Source organism: Colletes latitarsis, chromosome 8 (assembly GCF_051014445.1).
Source record: "Colletes latitarsis isolate SP2378_abdomen chromosome 8, iyColLati1, whole genome shotgun sequence".
NCBI lineage: Eukaryota > Metazoa > Arthropoda > Insecta > Hymenoptera > Colletidae > Colletes > Colletes latitarsis.
The window spans coordinates 13,810,772-13,830,277 of record NC_135141.1 but is presented as its reverse complement, the minus strand read 5'-3'; the positions used below and the strand labels follow the sequence as shown (position 1 = coordinate 13,830,277).

Sequence of the window (19,506 nt, the reverse complement as noted above, 5' to 3'; positions counted from 1 at the left end):
CCGCCTTAACCTCTTAGGCACTATGCGCCACTATAGTGGCTTTCGCGGATGCCATCTCTCTGAACGACGCGCTACCATAATGGCGCCCTCTACTGGCACATTCGCTCACCGTTTGAATAAAGTAATCGTTTTCACATGTTGTTTCACATTTGTTTTGCATTCATATCGATTGTTAATTGTTTTCACAATATACAGCCTGTTCTTTATCTACCCGTGTCAGGTATGAATTGTTGCTTTTTATTTAAATGAATATACCATTTGATTTTTTTTTTATATGTTTATTTGATTTTATTGTGATGTTGGTCTTTGTGTTGTATCGTGTTTTAAAACGTACCATACCGAATTGTATTATTAATTATTAGAATAAATTATTGAAGTTAAAATGCGTGTATCATATCTCTAAGAAAAATTATAATTTAATCGTCAAACACTTAATTCCAATGTACTCGTGTAAAGAACAGCATTATCCGTCACACATTGCAATGCCGTATCATTTACACGTAATTCGCGTTTAACTCTGCCGTACAGAGAAACAGCCCCGCGCAAAATTTAGCCGTGCCTAAGAGGTTAACAGGACGACCACGAGACCCTGGGAAAATGGAAAATAGGAAGCTTAAAACTAGCCTCGCATTCCATTCCCATTCATACTCTGGCAAGGGCGTAGTGGCTCTACAATGGCCGCTACAGAAGTAAAATACTATCAATCGTTTCGTACATTTCACATATGAATATAAAGACTTAGTTTTAGAAACATACCTGTGCATGGTTTCGACCTCTATAGCGCGCTCGGCTCGATCTTGTTCTTCGATGGTTACCAAGCGGCGTTCCAGCTCATGTTTTTCACGAAGTAGAATTGTCCTTTCTTCGTGTTCGTTTTCCAATTGCGACTCCAATGCTTTGACCTTTTTAAGCGCAGTGCCGCGTACATCCTCTAATTCTTCGTCCCGCTGCTGCATTTCTTTACGCATTTCTTTGCGTTGTTGTTCGATGCTCATTTCAAGCCTCAGCTTCGCTTGCTCCAACAGCTGAACTTGGCCAGCGAGATCGTCGAGTTCTTCCTCTTGATCTTTCGTTCTTTTCTCCAATTCGTGCTTGGCTTTCTTCAATTGCGCCACTTCTTCTTCGGTTTTGCCACCGAACGTCAGCTCTTCGAGTTCCTGGCTCAACGTTCGCAGCCTTTCCTCTTTCAACTCAATTTCTAGTCTCGCGTCCTGTGCCCGAAAAAGGGTGTACATAAAAGTGGACAAAACTCGTATACAAAAATCACAAAATCATAATTAACACTAGATTTACAGCCATCAATTTCACGGATGTAAGATCCCATATTTAAAATTGCAGAACGCGTGAATATTATTTTTTAACAACTTGTGTTCAATTTTATTGATGCAATGGCATGAATATTGTTAGGAAATGAATTTATAATCCGTGCCGCGTAATTGTATCAAGTGAAGTAATTTCATTAGTAACCAAAGTGTTATTGATAATTGATTGTTATTATTCTAGCTGGCATGATCCACATGATTTGTATTATATGGAATTTGGATTAATATATATAATATTTATTTAACTCTTAAAAATATATATTCTAATTAAAAGAAAAATTGATAGTGTGTGTATCGCGTGGTAAATTTAGTATGTAAGTGTTAGTACAGTGTGCTGTATAGGCATTTTGGGAGGTAGAAATTAGGGGGAGATGCGCGCTCAACCATGGCCACGGGGGAAGAGGGAATTCCGTAGCCGGGTATAACGGGATTAAGGAGGGATATCATAGAAGCATTTGTATGGAACATTGCTAGCAAACGGCCCGTTCACCGATCGGGGTGAATTATACGTCATTCGATTTGTCTAATTCAGTACATTATTGATATGCATTTCATTATCTGCGGAAATTCATTATTTTTTTATAAACTTGTCGTAAAGTTACAGTAAAAAGTAAGGTTAAGTACATTTTTTGATAGGTTCACAGGTAGAAACAAGTGACTATCGTTGCTATTTCATGTTACAAATTATAAATGATTGATCTAATTTGATAATGCTACATTGTCAAATGGGAATTTGTAGAACGTGTATGCATAAAAATCATTTTTTTTCGCATAGACTTTTCATGAGTCGATCAGGTCGACAGCATGTGCAGCAATAATTACACCCCCCTCCACCCATATAACCCAGACCTACTCAGACAGTACTTATAGTTAGACAATACATGCAACAACAGTAAAAAATGTTGCCACCCCCCTCTGACACTGATTATGGGTAGACAATATAATAAATTACAATTGTATGTAGTGCGTTGATTTAACTTTTTTTTATTATTAAATTTCATTATCGGTCTAGATCTGGTATATTTTCATTTTCTACAGAGTCAAAAGAAATTTCAGAAATTTCTTTTAATATTTGATTAAATAAATCATCCTTCTCCTGCTTGTAAGATTTATAAAATACATAATGGCTTAGATACCCGATGAAATTATCTTTTTTGCTAAAAACAGAAAGTATTTATGGTATTATATGTTACAAAAAATATTAAAAAACGTGTGAAATTGCAAATACTAACAGACAATATTCAGGCAAAAGATGTTTACTATGCCACCATGTAGTTTCAATAGTGTTTGTATGAGCACCCGTTGTGTGGTCTTTAAAATGTAAACTATGATTTACGGTGAGGTGTTTATACCCTTCTTTCTCTAAAATATTATAAGCTTTCCAACATTCTGATATAATTGTCGTCCCAGGCAACACCCATTGTTTAATTACAGAAAGAAGGGACTCTGTGTCCCTACTTTCGACAGGGATGAGGAATACTTTCCCACTTTCCCTTTCTACTCCTCCGAAAACCCACTGTCCTTCCACACGGTGACCTCTGTGATACTTTCTTCGGCCAAATTTTGATTCATCTATCTCTGCTACTTTATCTGGCCCGCCAAGTATCTCGCACGAATTTTGTAGCCAATCAGCCATCACTTGTTACATAAAGTAATTCCACTGAGAAACAGTATTTTTGTTCAATTCTAATTCTCGTATTATGTGGTACTGTTCAAAATTATGAACTAGCAGTGTATGTTAATTTTAATACTATCTCATAGGAAAGTTTTGTTTTTGAAAACCATGTTCCACGTTTTACAGAAATTTTCATATCACAAATTCGCTTTTTTTTGCCAGCATTGGCAGATGCTGGAATTGTTCTTCTACAGCGCCAATTTTCATTTTCCAATTTCATTGTATTTCCACACTGTGGACAATTAAGATTTTTGGCAATTAACTTTTTGTCTTGCAAAAATTTAAATAAGGTTTCTTTATTTTTACAAAATTCGTGTAATTTAAATAAGGTCCATACTTCTGGAACTACTAATTCACTCATTTTTATAGCACAGTTGAACAAAATTCGCAAAGTACAAGAAACAGAAGAAAATCAGAAATGACAATTGAAACAAATGATTACTGAAACAATTTCTGCTTTTCTTCTGTTTCTTATACTATCTGCAATGTGGCAATGTTATGAAAATGATATATGAAAATTGGCAATGCAGAATAACTATCCAGGATCTATCAATCCAACTAAACGTAAAAAAACATTGTAATATAAAGATATTTGCAAAGCAAAGAACATGGTTTTCTAATAACAAACTCAGCTACATATGTTTTAAAATTGACATATATGCTAACATATAATTATGAGCAATGTCATATTATTATATAACTAAAATAAAATAAAAATACTGCACAGCAATTGGAAGGGTAGAGTAGATTGTCAAGATTGATGAATCAACATTTTGTCGTAGAATTTATCACAGAGGCCATTTGAAAATTAATCATAGCATCAATTTTGAAGATCCCATTACTGATGCTTACACGAATTAAATTGAAACCACTTGGAGGCATACCACACATTTTTTAATCTTTTTTATAACATATAATACTATCAATATTTTATATTTTCAAGAAGAGCAACTTCGTTGGATACCTGAGCCATTATGTATTTAGTAAATGTACCTAATAGTAAAATGGTGATTTATTCAATGAAATATTAGCAGAAATAGCAGAAATTTCATTCAATAAATGTTTAACAAATTAACATTTGACTACCTGGCATTTTGAACACAGTAACGATAGTCATTTGTTTCTACCTGTGAACCTGTCAAAAAATGTACTTAACCTTACTTTTTTACTGTAACTTTACGACAAGTTTATAAAAAAATAACGAATTTCCGCAGATAATGAAATGCATATCAATAATGTACTGAATTAGACGAATCGAATGACGTATAACTCATCCCGATTGGTGAACGGATCATTTGCTAGGAACATACCATTTTTATTATAATTTGCTACGTTGACAGTTGCATTAAAATGCAGTTTTTCTTTTAATTAGAGGATACATCCATATCATTACATCAATTCAATTCAACATAAATACACTAGTTACTTCCGCAGATAACTCTGTTATTTTCACCATATATTTTGCAGGATAACAATTTCTTTTCTCTATTAATAATTTGAAGTACGAAGACCGTTGATAATTATTGCATTTTATGAATTCATTACGCATGGTAATATATTGAAATTTGGAAAGGTCTGTCATGATAAAAATGCTTAAAGCTTTTTCTGAACTAAATGACTTTTCTTTGATAACAAATCTCAAAATCAATAAAAATATGAGCGATCAATGCCCGTAAATCTAGTGTTAAGAAGAAACATTAAAAAATGTACAAGAACGCATAGAACCAGATATATACTTACACTCAGATTTTGCTCCACAGTAAACTTCTCAGCGATTGCAATTTCTTTCTCCCTGGAGACTCTTTCGCGTTGTGCTTTCTCTTGTCGAAGATCGTTCATTAAATTTTGAGTTTCTGAATCGAACCTAATAAAATAAATATCCAACAATATTTAACCAATTAAAGACTATAAGTATTACAATAATGATAAAAATGTAAGACGATTAAAACATTTGTTGTAATAATGACAAAAACATTTAAAGATATTAAAAGATACAGATAGATTTAACAGAATTTTCTGTACAATATTAAAGAAACTATTTCTGGATAGAACATACAAATTCTAATGAGATTAAAAAAATAAGTACTATCATTTGGATCAAGTTTATAATTGTTTGAAAACGGAACGTTGAAATTATAGTAAATTTCATGGATTTAGTCTGACAGTTAATGTTGTTGAAACATGAAGTATAAGAAGCATTATCAAAATTTTCCAAGACTCGTACTTGCGTTGCTTCTTTTCCAAAAGATTATTTCTGGCTGTTTGTTCTTCTAGCATTAATCTCAAGTCATGCATTTCACCGTTTAGCTTTTGTACGCGTCGCTTCCATTGTCCCACAACTTGACGTTGTTCTTCAACCTCTTCGTAGGCATCAGCTAACTAAAGCATTCAAAATGTCAAATTAAACATTCTAAAATTTTTGTACAACTCATCTCTGTATGATTTAGTAGGGTAAAACAAGTATTCGTACACTTATTTTCTTTGCAATAACTTTGCAAAAAGAAATGAGATACATCACAAAGCTTGTTAAGCTCCCATTAGCATTTTGACTCGTAAAAGTTTATTTAACAGACTGAAGTATCTAAAAGAAACTAACATGTATAGTCCGGGCCAAAATATAGCGAGGTCGTAAACTAAACTCTTGAGAGTTGGGACCAACTACTGCTGCGGCACTTAGGGTCGTACATGACATCTTGCTTGAGGGTGTCTTTCTCAATGTTTTTCTGTGTCCATAACTGCATTATCTTTTTTCATTTCCTACATGCATATACAGGATGTTCACCCACCCCTGGCAAAAATTTTAATGGGAGATTCTAGAGGCCAAAATAAGACGAAAATCAAGAATACCAATTTGTTGATGGTGGATTCGTTAAGAAGTTATTAACGTTTAAAGTTCCGCCAGTACTGAATTTTTTACTCGAAAGTGGATACGATTTCGGAAGTATGTCTATTCACCAAAAATGATTGTAATTGATTTCCACAATCGAAAATAATTTTTCCAGAACGATTTGAAACTTTTCAATTTCGCCGAAAAATTTAGGCATCCACCACCACCTACCAATTTTTCTTAAATATTCGTTTTTTATTTTTAGTAATTTCGTTCGACGTCCTACAGAAAAGTTGTCTAATACTTTTTTGAAGGTAAAAATGAGCTCTACTTCAGAAAAAAGTTTCATTGAAATATATTCACTATTATAGGAGTTATGGCTGTTTGAAAATTGGACCATTTTTATGGGGTTTTTCTAACTTTACGGGGTCAAGAAACAACTTTCTCAATACTATTAGAATTCCTACATATTCTTCACCAAAATACGCGTTGTTTGCCGTGTAAAACATTAAAATCCTTTAATCCGTTCAGAAGTTATGACGTTTTGAAAATAAGCAATCGAGTGACATTTCTGGCCTGAAATTATATTTTCGGTAAGGACTTTTTTTTTCGAGAATGATTAGGATTTCGAGGCTATATCTATTGACCAAAAATGATTGTTTTTGATTCCTGCCATCGAAAATAATTTTTCCAGTATGACTTGAAACTTTTCAATTTCACCGAAAAATTTAGGCACCTACGCCCTGTCGATTTTTCTTAAAAATTCGTTTCCGATTTTTAATAATTTTGTGTGACACCTTATAGAAAAATTTTCTAATACTTTTTTGTAGATAACGACGAGCTCTACTTCAAAAAAAAGTTTCATTCAAATATATTCACTATTGTAGGAGTTATGGCTGTTTGAAAATTGGACCATTTCCATGGGGTTTTTTTCATTTTAGGGGGTTAAGGAACAACTTTTCGAAAATTTATATAATTGCTACATATTCTACACTAAAATACGCGGCGTTTGGCTTTTTGAACATTAAAATCGTCCAATCCGTTCAGAAGTTATGATGTTTTAAAGATTCGCATGAAAATTCAGTGAAACATATCGATGGAATGGTCAGACATTATATTTTCGGAAAAGAATTTTTTTTCTCGAAAGTGCGTAGGATTTCGGGGGTATGTGTAATGACCAAAAATGATTGTAATTGATCCCCGCAACTGAAAATAATTTTTTCAGAATTAATTAAAAATTTTTTTTTTCGCCGAAAAACCCTTTGTCGATTTTTCTTAAAACTTCGTTTTTCATTTTTGATAATTTTATTTGATGCCCTACAGAAAAATTGTATAATACTTTTCTGTAGGTACCCATGAGCTCTACTTCAGAAAAAAGTTTCATTGAAATATATTCACTATTATTGGAGTTATTGCTGTTTGAAAATTGGACCATTTTTATGGGGTTTTTCTAATAGTACTGGGTCAAGGTACAACTTTTTGAATATTTTTATAATTGCTACACATTCTACACTAAAATACGCGTCGTTTGTTTTCTTAAACGTTAAAATCGTGCAATCCATTCAGAAGTTATGGTGTTTTAAAAATTCGCATTTTTCGGCGAAATTTAAAAGTTTCAAATCGTTCTGGAAAAATTATTTTCGATTGTGGAGGTCAATTATAATCATTTTTGGTGAATAGATATACCCCTGAAATCCTACCCACTTTCGAGAAAAAAATTCGAGTAGGTACTTAAATTTTTAGACGAAATTAAAAAATTTCAAATCATTCTAAAAAAATTATATTTAGTTACAGGGGTCAATTACAATCATTTTTGGTCATTATACATACCCCCGAAATCCTATGCATTTTCGAGAAAAAAATTGTTTACCAAAAATCTAATGTGAGGCCAGAAATGCTTCTTTGAAATTCATGCATATCTTTAAAACGTCATAACTTCTGAACAGATTGCACGATTTTAATGTTTAAAAAAGCAAACGACACGTATTTTAGTGTAGAATAATTAGAAATTCTATAAATATTCGAAAAGTTGTTCCTTGACCTCCTAAAATGAGAAAAACCCCATAAAAATGGTCCAATTTTTAAACATCCATAACTCCTATAATAGTGAATATATTTCAATGAAACTTTTTTATGCAGTAGAGTTCATGGATACCTACAAAAAAGTATTAGACAACTTTTTGGAAGAGCGTCAAACAAAATTATTAAAAATCAAAAACGAATTTTCAAGAAAAATCGATAGGTGGTAGATGCCTAAATTTTTCGGTGAAATTGAAAAGTGTTAAGTCATACTGGAAAAATTATTTTCGATGGCAGGAATCAAAAACAATCATTTTTGGTCTATAGATATAGCCTCGAAATCCTAATCATTCTCGAAAAAAAAATTCCTTACCGAAAATATAATTTCAGGCCAGAAATGTCATTCGATTGCTTATTTTTAAAACGTCATAACTTCTGAACGGATTGGACGATTTTAATGTTTAAAAAAGCAAACTACGCGTATTTTGAAGGAGAATATGTCGAGATTCTAACAATATTGAAAAAGTTGTTTCTTGACCCCGTAAAGTTAGAAAAACCCCAAAAAGTGGTCCAATTTTTAAACAACCATAACTCCTACAATAGTGAATATATTTCAATGAAACTTTTTTCTGAAGTAGAGCTCATTTGTACCTTCAAAAAAGTATTAGACAACTTTTCTGTAGGACGTCGAACGAAATTACTATAAATAAAAAACGAATTTTTAAGAAAAATCGATAGGTGGTACCTAAATTTTTCGGCGAAATTGAAAAGTTTCAAATCGTTCTGGGAAAATTATTTTCGATTGTGAAGATCAATTATAATCTTTTTTGGTGAATAGACATACCGCCGAAATCCTACTCACTTTCGAGAAAATAATTGTTTACCGAGAATATAATTTCTGGCCAGAAATGTCTGCTCGAATATTCATGCGAATCTTTTAAACGTCATAACTTCTGAACGGATTGGACGATTTTAATGTTTAAAAAAGCAAACTACGCGTATTTTGAAGGAGAATATGTCGACATTCTAACAATATTGAAAAAGTTGTTCCTTGACCCCGCAAAGTGAGAAAAACTTCATAAAAACCGTCCAATTTTCAAACAGCCATAACTCCTACAATAGTGAATATATTTGAATGAAACTTTTTTTTGAAGTAGAGCTCGTCGTTATCTACAAAAAAGTGTTAGAAAATTTTTCTATAAGGTGTCACACAAAATTATTAAAAATCGATTGGTGATAGATGCCTAAATTTTTCAGCATAATTGAAAAGTTTCAAATCGTTCTGGAAAAATTATTTTCGATTGTGGGGGTCAATTATAATCATTTTTGGTGTATAGACATACTTCCGAAATCTTATCCACTTTCGAGAAAAAAATTCAGTACTGGCGGAACTTTAAACGTTAATAACTTCTTAACGAATCCACCATCAACAAATTGGTATTCTTGATTTTCGTCTTATTTTGGCTTCTAGAATCTCCCATTAAAATTTTTGCCAGGGGTGGGTGAACATCCTGTATATGCATGTAGAAAATGAAAAAAGATAGTGCAGTTACGGACACAGAGAAACATTTAGAAAGGCACCCTCAAGCAAGAGGTCATGTACGACCCTAAGTGCCGCTGCAGTAGTCGGCCCCAACCCTCAAGAGTTTAGTTTTGCGAAAAAATAATCACCATCTGCGCGGTAGTGGGCAGCACTGTACTGTGTTCTGTAGCGGTACTCCCTAATATAATAAGTCACTAGGTTAAGAACTAGATGTAGATTTTCTAAAGGTTGGTAATGTACATAAATGCAATAGGTAGTTGTAAGTCTAGGTTAAGTAGCGTTAGGTTCAAGGGTCTTGCCTTTGAATCTGTCTGTTCTGTACTGTACTCCCTAGAGCACGGATGTGCAAAGAATAAAGAAGCATAAGTACAAAAGAGAAACACGTGGCCATTACTGTTCCGATACCTCGGGTATACCGCTACAGTTCGGTGTGGATTGATATACTCTCAACAATTTTATCTCTTTTATTTGTTGCCTGCCGTTGTTGTGGGTGCAAATATAGTAATACTGATTACGTACATAGTAGAATAATATTTTTGTCATCGTTAACGATCTTGTAAGGTATTTTGTTCCAGTAAATAAATTCAACAAGTTTACGACCTCGCTATATTTTGACCCGGACTACAACACGAAATTTGACGTATTCGACACAGTAAAAAACGAAAAAGTATGAAACTCAAAGCGATATACACTGAATATTGTTGATAGATGTCTAAGCTCTCTGAAACAATTCAAGTGAAACAATCATAACAGCCAGAGCCATCTTTTCAAAACGGACCGAACTAACTTGTACTCCCAATACATAAAAAAAGAAAATAGTTCAATAAAATTTAAATTGCGTGTACTATTTAAGTAATATTTCTCGAAGAAATAAAGATTTTTAACTTTTAACATACGAACCTTTTTCTCCAATTGTTTCTTAAGTCCTACCAGCTGTTCGAGATCATCTTCGTGTTGCTGCGCCATTTTCCTTTTAGTGAATTCAAGTTCCCTCACGGCATGCTCGTACCTCTGCTTATAAACCCCGCCATCTTCGTTGTCCTCAGCGTCGGATGCAATTCCATTTAAATCGGCGGCTCTCGCGTACAAAAGTTCCATTTCCAGACGTTCTGTTGCTTGTTGGAGATTTTTATTAGTTTCGGTCACATCTTGAAGCTCTCTCTCGAGACGCAGACGTTCAGATGTTTCTGCATTGATTCTCTCCGCTGCCAATGTCGAGGTCGAATGCTCTTCAGCAAAGTCGGCAGATATTTCACTCAACTGGAATGAAAAATGAAATGAAAATTATTTTAGAGATAAGCGACTGACTTTGATGGACGATAATAAATATAATTATGCTTTCCACACGCGTTGTTAGGAAACTTGACATTCGTTAACGCGTTTGTATATCGGTTAAATAATGTCCAAGTGTTCGTTTTAATACGATATATTATTTTCCATATATTATATTTGACCATATATTATTTTTCTTTTTACATAGGTTGCGTTTTATACTGTACAGTAATATGTATTTCCATAGAAAAAAAGTACATTATAGCAGAGCAGATCGCTTTTAAGGGAGGTTTGCTACCTAGGCTGTTATATCTTCGGCCTTTTTTTGTGATTTTTTTTTAACGATAGGTAGGTTGTTTTGTAGTGACATTTTGCAGATATATTTATTCGTCTTATAGGTATGTACAGTATTTTTTTCATCAAAAAATATTGAAAATTGCGAGAGTTATAGCTTCTTGTTTAAAAAAACGCATTTAAACTGGCTTACATAATATTTCAAGATCTAGCAGACCGATCGACTTCAAATTTGGAGAGAATATTCAGCAGACGCGCCTTTATAGCTGGAACTAGAGATTTTAAAAAATATTGAGTTTTACTATTTTTTTCGATACGCTAAAGACAAACGAACGATTAACAAATAGAAATTCGAAACTAGAAGCGTCGCCACTTTTTTATTTATCAGGATTTTGACTTCTCCCTAGTTCCTGGTATAACTACAACCTTCCTTATGAAGATACTTTAACCCCCTCTGTTTCAAATTATCTGGAATCCTGGAAGCCATTGGAGCACCATTTCCAAAAGAGCCATTAAATAACAAGTTACAATTCCCGCGATTTTTAATATTTTTCCATGAAAAAAATACTGTACATGCTTAGAAGATGAATAAATGTATCTACAAAGTCTCGGTACAAAACAGTCTACCTGTCATTAGAAAAAAAATCACAAAAAGGATCGTGAAATTGACAGTCTAGACAACAATACCTCCTTAAGCGAACTGTTACGACTGTTGTCTTTGCATAGACGTTTCCAATTATGTACCCAAAGGTGTCCTCTATAAATTTAAAAAAAACCATAAAACATTTTTTACGGTAGTTCTGCTAAATGATTTATTCATCAGAAATTCTAATAATACAAAATAATCTTGAAAACAAGGTCTGAATGGTTTGAAATTTAAATTGAATCTTCAGAAGACATGTCTTTATTGCTGAAACTGAAAATATTCAGACAGAATATGTTGTTTTATTTTTTTACACTTGATAAACGAAAAAGAAAAAAAAAAATTTGAAATTGCACTGGAAAAATTATTTTCGGTTGAGGGGGTCAATTACAATTATTTTTGGTCATTACACATACCCCCGAAATCCTACGCATTTTCGAGAAAAAAATTCCTTACTGAAAATCTAATTAGGTGCCTAAATTTTTCGACGAAATTAAAAAATTTCAAATTGTACAAAAAAAATTATTTTTGGTTGCAGGGGTCAATTATAATCGTTTTTGGTCATTACACATACCCCCGAAATCCTACTCACTTTCGAGAAAAAAATTCTTTATTGAAAATTCTAATTAGGTACCTAAATTTTTTGACGGAAAAAAAAATTCAAATCGTTTTGGAAAAATTATTTTCGGTTGCGGAGGTCAATTACAATTATATTTGGTCATTACACATACCCCCGAAATCCTACTCACTTTCTAGAAAAAAATTCGAGGAGATGTGAAATTTTTCGACGGAAAAAAAAAATTTTGAAATTGATTTGAAAAAATTATTTTCGGTTGCGGGGGTCAATTACAATCAATTTTGGTGAATAAACATACCCCCGAAATCCTACGCACTTTTAAGAAAAAAATTCCTTACTGATAATCTATTTAGGTACCTAAATTTTTCAACGGAAAACAAAATTTCAAATCATTCTGGAAAAATTATTTTCGGTTGCGGGAGACAGTTACAATCATTTTTGGTCATTAGACATACCCTCGAAATCCTACTCACTTTCGAGAAAAAAATTCGAAAAGGAGTAAAATTTTTCGACAAAATTAAAAAATTTCAAATTGTACTAAAAAAATTATTTTTGGTTGCAGGGGTCAATTATAATCATTTTTAGTCATTACACATACCCTCGAAATCCGACGCACTTTCGAGAAAAAAATTTCTTATTGAAAATCTAATTAGTACCTAAATTTTTCGACGGAAAAAAAAATTCAAATCGTTTTGGAAAAATTATTTTCGGTTGTTGGGGTCAATTACAATTATATTTGTTGATTACACATACCCTCGAAATCCTACTCACTTTCGAGAAAAAAATTCGAGAAGATGTGAAGTTTTTCGACGGGGAAAAAAAAATTTGAAATTGATTTGAAAAAATTATTTTCGATTGCGGGGGTCAATTACAATTATATTTGGTCATTACACATACCCCCGAAATCCTACTCACTTTCGAGAAAAAAATTCAAAAAGGAGTAAAATTTTTCGACAAAATGAAAAAATTTCAAATTGTACTAAAAAAATTATTTTTGGTTGCAAGGGTCAATTATAATCGTTTTTAGTCATTACACATACCCCCGAAATCCTACTCACTTTCGAGAAAAAAATTCGAGAATATGTGAAATTTTTCGACGGAAAAAAAATAATTTGAAATTGATTTGGAAAAATTATTTTCGGTTGCTGGGGTCAATTACAATTATATTTGTTGATTACACATACCCCCGAAATCCTACTCACTTTCGAGAAAAAAATTCTTTATTGAAAATCTAATTAGGTACCTAAATTTTTCGACGGAAAACAAAATTTCAAATCATTCTGGAAAAATTATTTTCGGTTGCGGGAGACAGTTACAATCATTTTTGGTCATTAGACATACCCTCGAAATCCTACTCACTTTCGAGAAAAAAATTCGAAAAGGAGTAAAATTTTTCGACAAAATTAAAAAATTTCAAATTGTACTAAAAAAATTATTTTCGGTTGCTGGGGTCAATTACAATCATTTTTGGTCATTACACATACCTTCGAAATCCTACTCACTTTCTACAAAAAAATTCGAGAATATGTGAAATTTTTCGACGGAAAAAAAATAATTTGAAATTGATTTGGAAAAATTATTTTCGGTTGCTGGGGTCAATTACAATTATATTTGTTGATTACACATACCCCCGAAATCCTACTCACTTTCGAGAAAAAAATTCTTTATTGAAAATCTAATTAGGTATCTAAATTTTTCGACGAAAAAAAGAAATTTCAAATCATTCTGGAAAAATTATTTTCGGTTGCTGGGGTCAATTACAATCATTTTTGGTCATTACACATACCTTCGAAATCCTACTCACTTTCTACAAAAAAATTCGAGAATATGTGAAGTTTTTCGACGGGAAAAAAAAAATTTGAAATTGATTTGAAAAAATTATTTTCGGTTTCGAAGGTCAATTACAATCATTTTTGGTCATTACACATACCCCCGAAATCCTACTCACTTTGGAGAAAAAAATTCTTTATTGAAAATCTAATTAGGTATCTAAATTTTTCGACGAAAAAAAAAAATTTCAAATCATTCTGGAAAAATTATTTTCGGTTGCGGGAAACAGTTACAATCATTTTTGGTCATTATATATAACCACGAAATCCTACTCACTTTCGAGAAAAAAATTCGAAAGCGAGTAAAATTTTTCGATAAAATTAAAAAATTTCAAATTGTACTAAAAAAATTAGTTTTGATTGCAAGGGTCAGTTATAATCGTTTTTGGTCATTACATATACCCCCGAAATCCTACGCACTTTCGAGAAACAAATTTCTTACTGAAAATCTAATTATGGGCCTAAATTTTTGGACGAAAAAAAAAATTTCAAATCAATCTGGAAAAATTATTTTCGGTTGCTGTGGTCAATTACAATCATTTTTGGTCATTACACATACCCTCGAAATCCTACCCACTTTCCAGAAAAAAATTGGAAAAGATGTGAAGTTTTTCGACGGGAAAAAAAAAATTTGAAATTGATTTGAAAAAATTATTTTCGGTTTCGAAGGTCAATTACAATCATTTTTGGTCATTAGACATACCCTCGAAATCCTACTCACTTTCGAGAAAAAAATTCATTACAGTCAGAACTTTAAACGTTAATAACTTTTTAACAAAGCCTCCATGAACAAATTGGTACTCTCAATTTTCGTCTTATTTTGGCCTCTAGAATCCCCCATTAAAATTATTCCCAAGGTTGACCGAACTCCCTGTATAATGAACGAGGGGCAGTCAATATCTTGGATTTCTATGAAATTAAAGGACAAAGGAACAATTGATGTTTATATTTGTGTTTATACATATACCTCCTGGCCGATACTATCGGAAATAGTTCTGTCTTCGGAAGTGCGCGACAAAGACCGTCTGGAACAAGAACTTTTCGCGACACTGTTGGATCTACTGTAATACTGAAAACCGCGTATCATGATATTCGTAGCGCTTTGGCTTCTGCCCACAACATTCGCAGGCCTGTCCTTCGGTCGCCACGTCGACTGCAGGCTGAGGTCGTGATCCGTGTCGTCTCTATGCCCCAGGCTCCTCCATTCGTCCATTATGTGATCTGTTCTTTTCAAGAACTGCGAAATCTTCGATGACAAGTACGAAGAGGCGGTCATTGGCTCGAGATGAGAAGCGGTAGGCCTAAACGATTGTCTGACTCTCTGTTTTTCGCAGCCCAGCACGAAGTTCAGACTGGCGTCGAAAACGACCGGAGCCTGTTCCTTCACGGAGACGTCCTCCGTCGCGTCTAGAGGAAGAACGTTCTCCAACGGGTACGTTCTTCTCGGAGGAGTTGAGAAATTAGTCAAGAATTCCTGTCTCGTATGGGGTCGAGCCGATACCATGGATAGCGATTTAGAGCGGTAAGACAAATTAGACGATAGACTGCATGGCGAGGAGCTCCTCGTCGAGCTTGAGCCTACCATGTACGCTCTACTGGCCGATCTTTTTACGATACATGGCGGCAGTGGTGGTCTTTTCATCAGGTTACTCGATTCCATGGGTCTCGATAGATAACCAATCATCGTTTCACTGGAGTCATTGCCTCTATCGTCTAACACATTGTGCGTTACCGACTCTTCGAAATTGAACAAAGTGTCGTTCGACGAGGGGGGCATTGCATTCGCGTACGTAACTGGCACAGACGGCATTTTACCGATCTTTCGTCGTTGTCGATCATTTAATATCCTCCAGCGACCTAATTCCGATCGTGTCTCGCCAACAATACGGTGCAGAAGAAAAGTGGCATTTTCGAATGTTTAAAATTCGATTATCGTGTCGCGTGACTACGACATTTCCCTATGGGATAAAATTACGTACGTTCGTAATCACTTGTAAATACATCTTCAAGCTTGGTTGCTTGAGATATCAACGCAACGGATGTATTTACGGTAATGTTGCAGCGAACGTTTAGAAATGTGAAATCTTAGAAGTTTAGAATTCGACCCGATTCTAGAGAGCATTAATCACTTTATACGCGAAATACGACGTTTCTTTTAGCACAGTATAATCAACGGAATCGTTCGAAAGAAGGTTCGTTCGGTTGGCCAATTTCTATATTGTTAGCATTTTTAATGGCTTTTCGGGTTTTACGGTTCATCGAGTTACTCGTCACGAGTATTTAATTGCGTAACATCGAACGGCAACGCCCGTATCGAGAGGGAGTCGCGAAGCAACTGACTTCTTAGGTCAACCGATTGGCGAGCCGGTTGCGTCTGTTCGAGGAGACGACGATCACCTCCGAGTTATTCTAAGTGAAACGGAGTGCGAACAAGACGGGAAAACAGATTACGAGAAAACGAGAGAGCGAGAGATCTGGCTACAATTTTGGACAAGTGCCAGATCTCGTGCAAAGTCCGGGAGAAAAATCTCGACTGGCAGAAGACAAGAGAAAAAGAGAACAAAACGGAACGTGGAAGTGGCCAAGAGGCAGAAAATTGTCAACTAATTTCTTTCATCCTCGAGTCAACAATCAAAATATATACTAGGCTGGGGGCAGAGTTGGCCAAATCTTTATTCTCAAATTAATTAAATTTGCTTTGGAAATGGTTTGAAAAATTTGTTAATATACAGGGTGTTCGACCACCCCTGGGAAACATTTTAATGGGGGATTCTAGAGGCCAAAACAAGACGGAAATCAAGAATACCAATTTGTTGATGGAGGCTTCGTTAAAAAGTTATTAACGTTTATTTTTTAATTAACGAATTTTTTTCTAGAAAGTGGGTAGAATTACGCGGGTATGTCTATTGACAAAAAATGATTGTAATTGACCCCCACAGCTAACAATATTTTTTTCAGAACGATTTCAAATATTTTAATTCCGTCGAAAAATTTCACATCTTCTTGAATTTTTTTCTAGATAGTGCGTAGGATTTTGCGGATATGTGTATTCACCAAAAATTATTATAATTGACCACCACAGCTAACAATATTTTTTTCAGAACGATTTCAAATATTATAATTTCGTCGAAAAATTTCAGATCTTCTCGAATTTTTTTCTAGAAAGTGGGTAAGATTTCGGAGGTATGTCTATTCACCAAAAATGATTGCAATTGACCCCCGCAATCAAAATAATTTTTCCAAAATGATTTGAATTTTTTTTTTCCATCGACAAATTTCACACCTTCTCGAATCTTTTTCTAGAAAGTGCGTAAGATTTCGGGGGTATGTCTATTCACCAAAAATTATTGTAATTGACCCCCACAGCTAACGATATTTTTTTCAGAACGATTTCAAATACTTTAATTTCGTCGAAAAATTTCACATCTTCTCGAATTTTTTTCTGGAAAGTGGGTAGGATTTCGGGGGTATGTCTATCCACCAAAAATGATTGTAATTGACCCCCGCAATCGAAAATAATTTTTCCAAAACGATTTCAAATATTTTAATTCTGTCGAAAAATTTTACATCTTCTCGAATTTTTTTATAGAAAGTGGGTAGGATTTCGGGGGTATGTGTAATGAAAAATCTCGACTGGCAGAAGACAAGAGAAAAAGAGAACAAAACGGAACGTGGAAGTGGCCAAGAGGCAGAAAATTGTCAACTAATTTCTTTCATCCTCGAGTCAACAATCAAAATATATACTAGGCTGGGGGCAGAGTTGGCCAAATCTTTATTCTCAAATTAATTAAATTTGCTTTGGAAATGGTTGAAAAAATTTGTTAATATACAGGGTGTTCGGCCACCTGAGAAAAATTTTAATGGGGGATTCTAGAGGGCAAAATAAGACGAAAATTAAGAATATCAATTTGTTGATTGAGGCTTTGTTAAAAAGTTATTAACGTTTAAAGTTCCATTCATACTGAATTTTTTTCTCGAAAATGCGCAAGATCTCGGGGGTATGTCTATTCACCAAAAATGATTGTAATTGACTCCCACAGCTAACAATATTTTTTTCAGAACGATTTCAAATATTTTAATTTCGTCGACAAATTTCACACCTTCTCGAATTTTTTTCTAGAAAGTGGGTAGGATTTCGGGGGTATGTCTATTCACCAAAAATGATTGTAATTGACCCCCACAGCTAACAATATTTTTTTCAGAACGATTTCAAATATTTTAATTTCGTCGAAAAATTTCACATTTCGAATTTTTTTCTCGAAAGTGTGTAAGATTTCGGGGGTATGTGTAAAGAAAAATCTCGACTGGCAGAAGACAAGAGAGAAAGAGAACAAAACGGAACGTGGAAGTGGCCAAGAGGCAGAAAATCGTCAAATGATTTCTTTCACCCCAGAGTCAACAATCAAAATACATACTCACGGTTGTTCAGTAACTAGACTAGGGGCAGAGTTGACCAAATCTTTATTCTCAAATTAATTAAACTGAATTTGCTTTGGAAATGGTTTGAAAAATTTGTTAATATACAGGGTGTTTGGACACCCATGGGAAAAATTTTAATGGGGGATTCTAGAGGCCAAAACAACACGAAAATCAAGAATACCAATTTGTTGATGGAGGCTTCGTTAAAAAGTTATTAACGTTTAAAGTTCCATTCATACTGAATTCTTTTCTCGAAAATGCGCAAGATCTCGGGGGGTATGTGTATTCACCAGAAATGATTGCAATTGACCCCCGCAACCAAAAATAATTTTTCCAGAACGATTTGAAATTTTTATTTTCCGTCGACAAATTTTACACTTTCTCGAATTTTTTTCTAGAAAGTGGGTAGAGTTTCGTGGGTATGTCTATTGACCAAAAATGATTGTAATTGACCCCCACAGCTAACAATATTTTTTTCAGAACGATTTCAAATATTTTAATTTCGTCGAAAAATTTCACATCTTCTCGAATTTTTTTCTGGAAAGTGGGTAGGATTTCGGGGGTATGTCTATCCACCAAAAATGATTGTAATTGAACCCCGCAACCGAATATAATTTTTTCAGAACGATTTGAAATTTTTTTTTTTCGTCGAAAAATTTCAGAAATTCTCGAATTTTTTTCTAGAAAGAAGGTAAGATTTCGGGGGTATGTGTAATGACCAAAACTGATTGCAATTGACCCCCACAGCTAACAATATTTTTTTCAGAACGATTTCAAATATTTTAATTTCGTCGAAAAATTTCACATCTTCTCGAATTTTTTTCTAGAAAGAGCGCAAGATTTCGAGGGTATGTGTAATGAAAAATCACGACTGGCAGAAGACAAGAGAAAAAGAGAACAAAACGGAACGTGAAAGTGGCCAAGAGGCAGAAAATTGTCAAATGATTTCTTTCACCCTAGAGTCAACAATCAAAATACATACTAGGCTTGGGTCAGAGTTGGACAAATCTTTATTCTTAGATTAATTAAACTGAATTTGCTTTGGAAACGGTTTAAAAAATTTGTTAATATACAGGGTGTTCGGCC

At 33.8% G+C, this 19,506-nt stretch overlaps 1 protein-coding gene across 7 annotated transcripts in view; it reads right to left on the bottom strand.

Moving 5' to 3' along the window:
- LOC143344899 (unconventional myosin-XVIIIa) overlaps positions 1-19,506 on the bottom strand; it is a 256,926-nt gene that overhangs the window by 23,746 nt on the left and 213,674 nt on the right. For 5 of the 7 annotated variants that reach the window (XM_076771483.1, XM_076771484.1, XM_076771485.1 and 2 more), the window contains 4 exons: positions 10,287-10,646; positions 5,222-5,376; positions 4,738-4,861; positions 757-1,211 (listed from right to left, as the gene is read on the bottom strand). In XM_076771483.1, coding sequence (XP_076627598.1) covers positions 757-1,211; positions 4,738-4,861; positions 5,222-5,376; positions 10,287-10,646 — 1,094 coding nt within the window. Of the gene's footprint in view, positions 1-756; positions 1,212-4,737; positions 4,862-5,221; positions 5,377-10,286; positions 10,647-14,968; positions 16,296-19,506 lie in introns of those variants that run through there. The other 2 variants (XM_076771486.1, XM_076771490.1) reach the window with 2 other exon arrangements.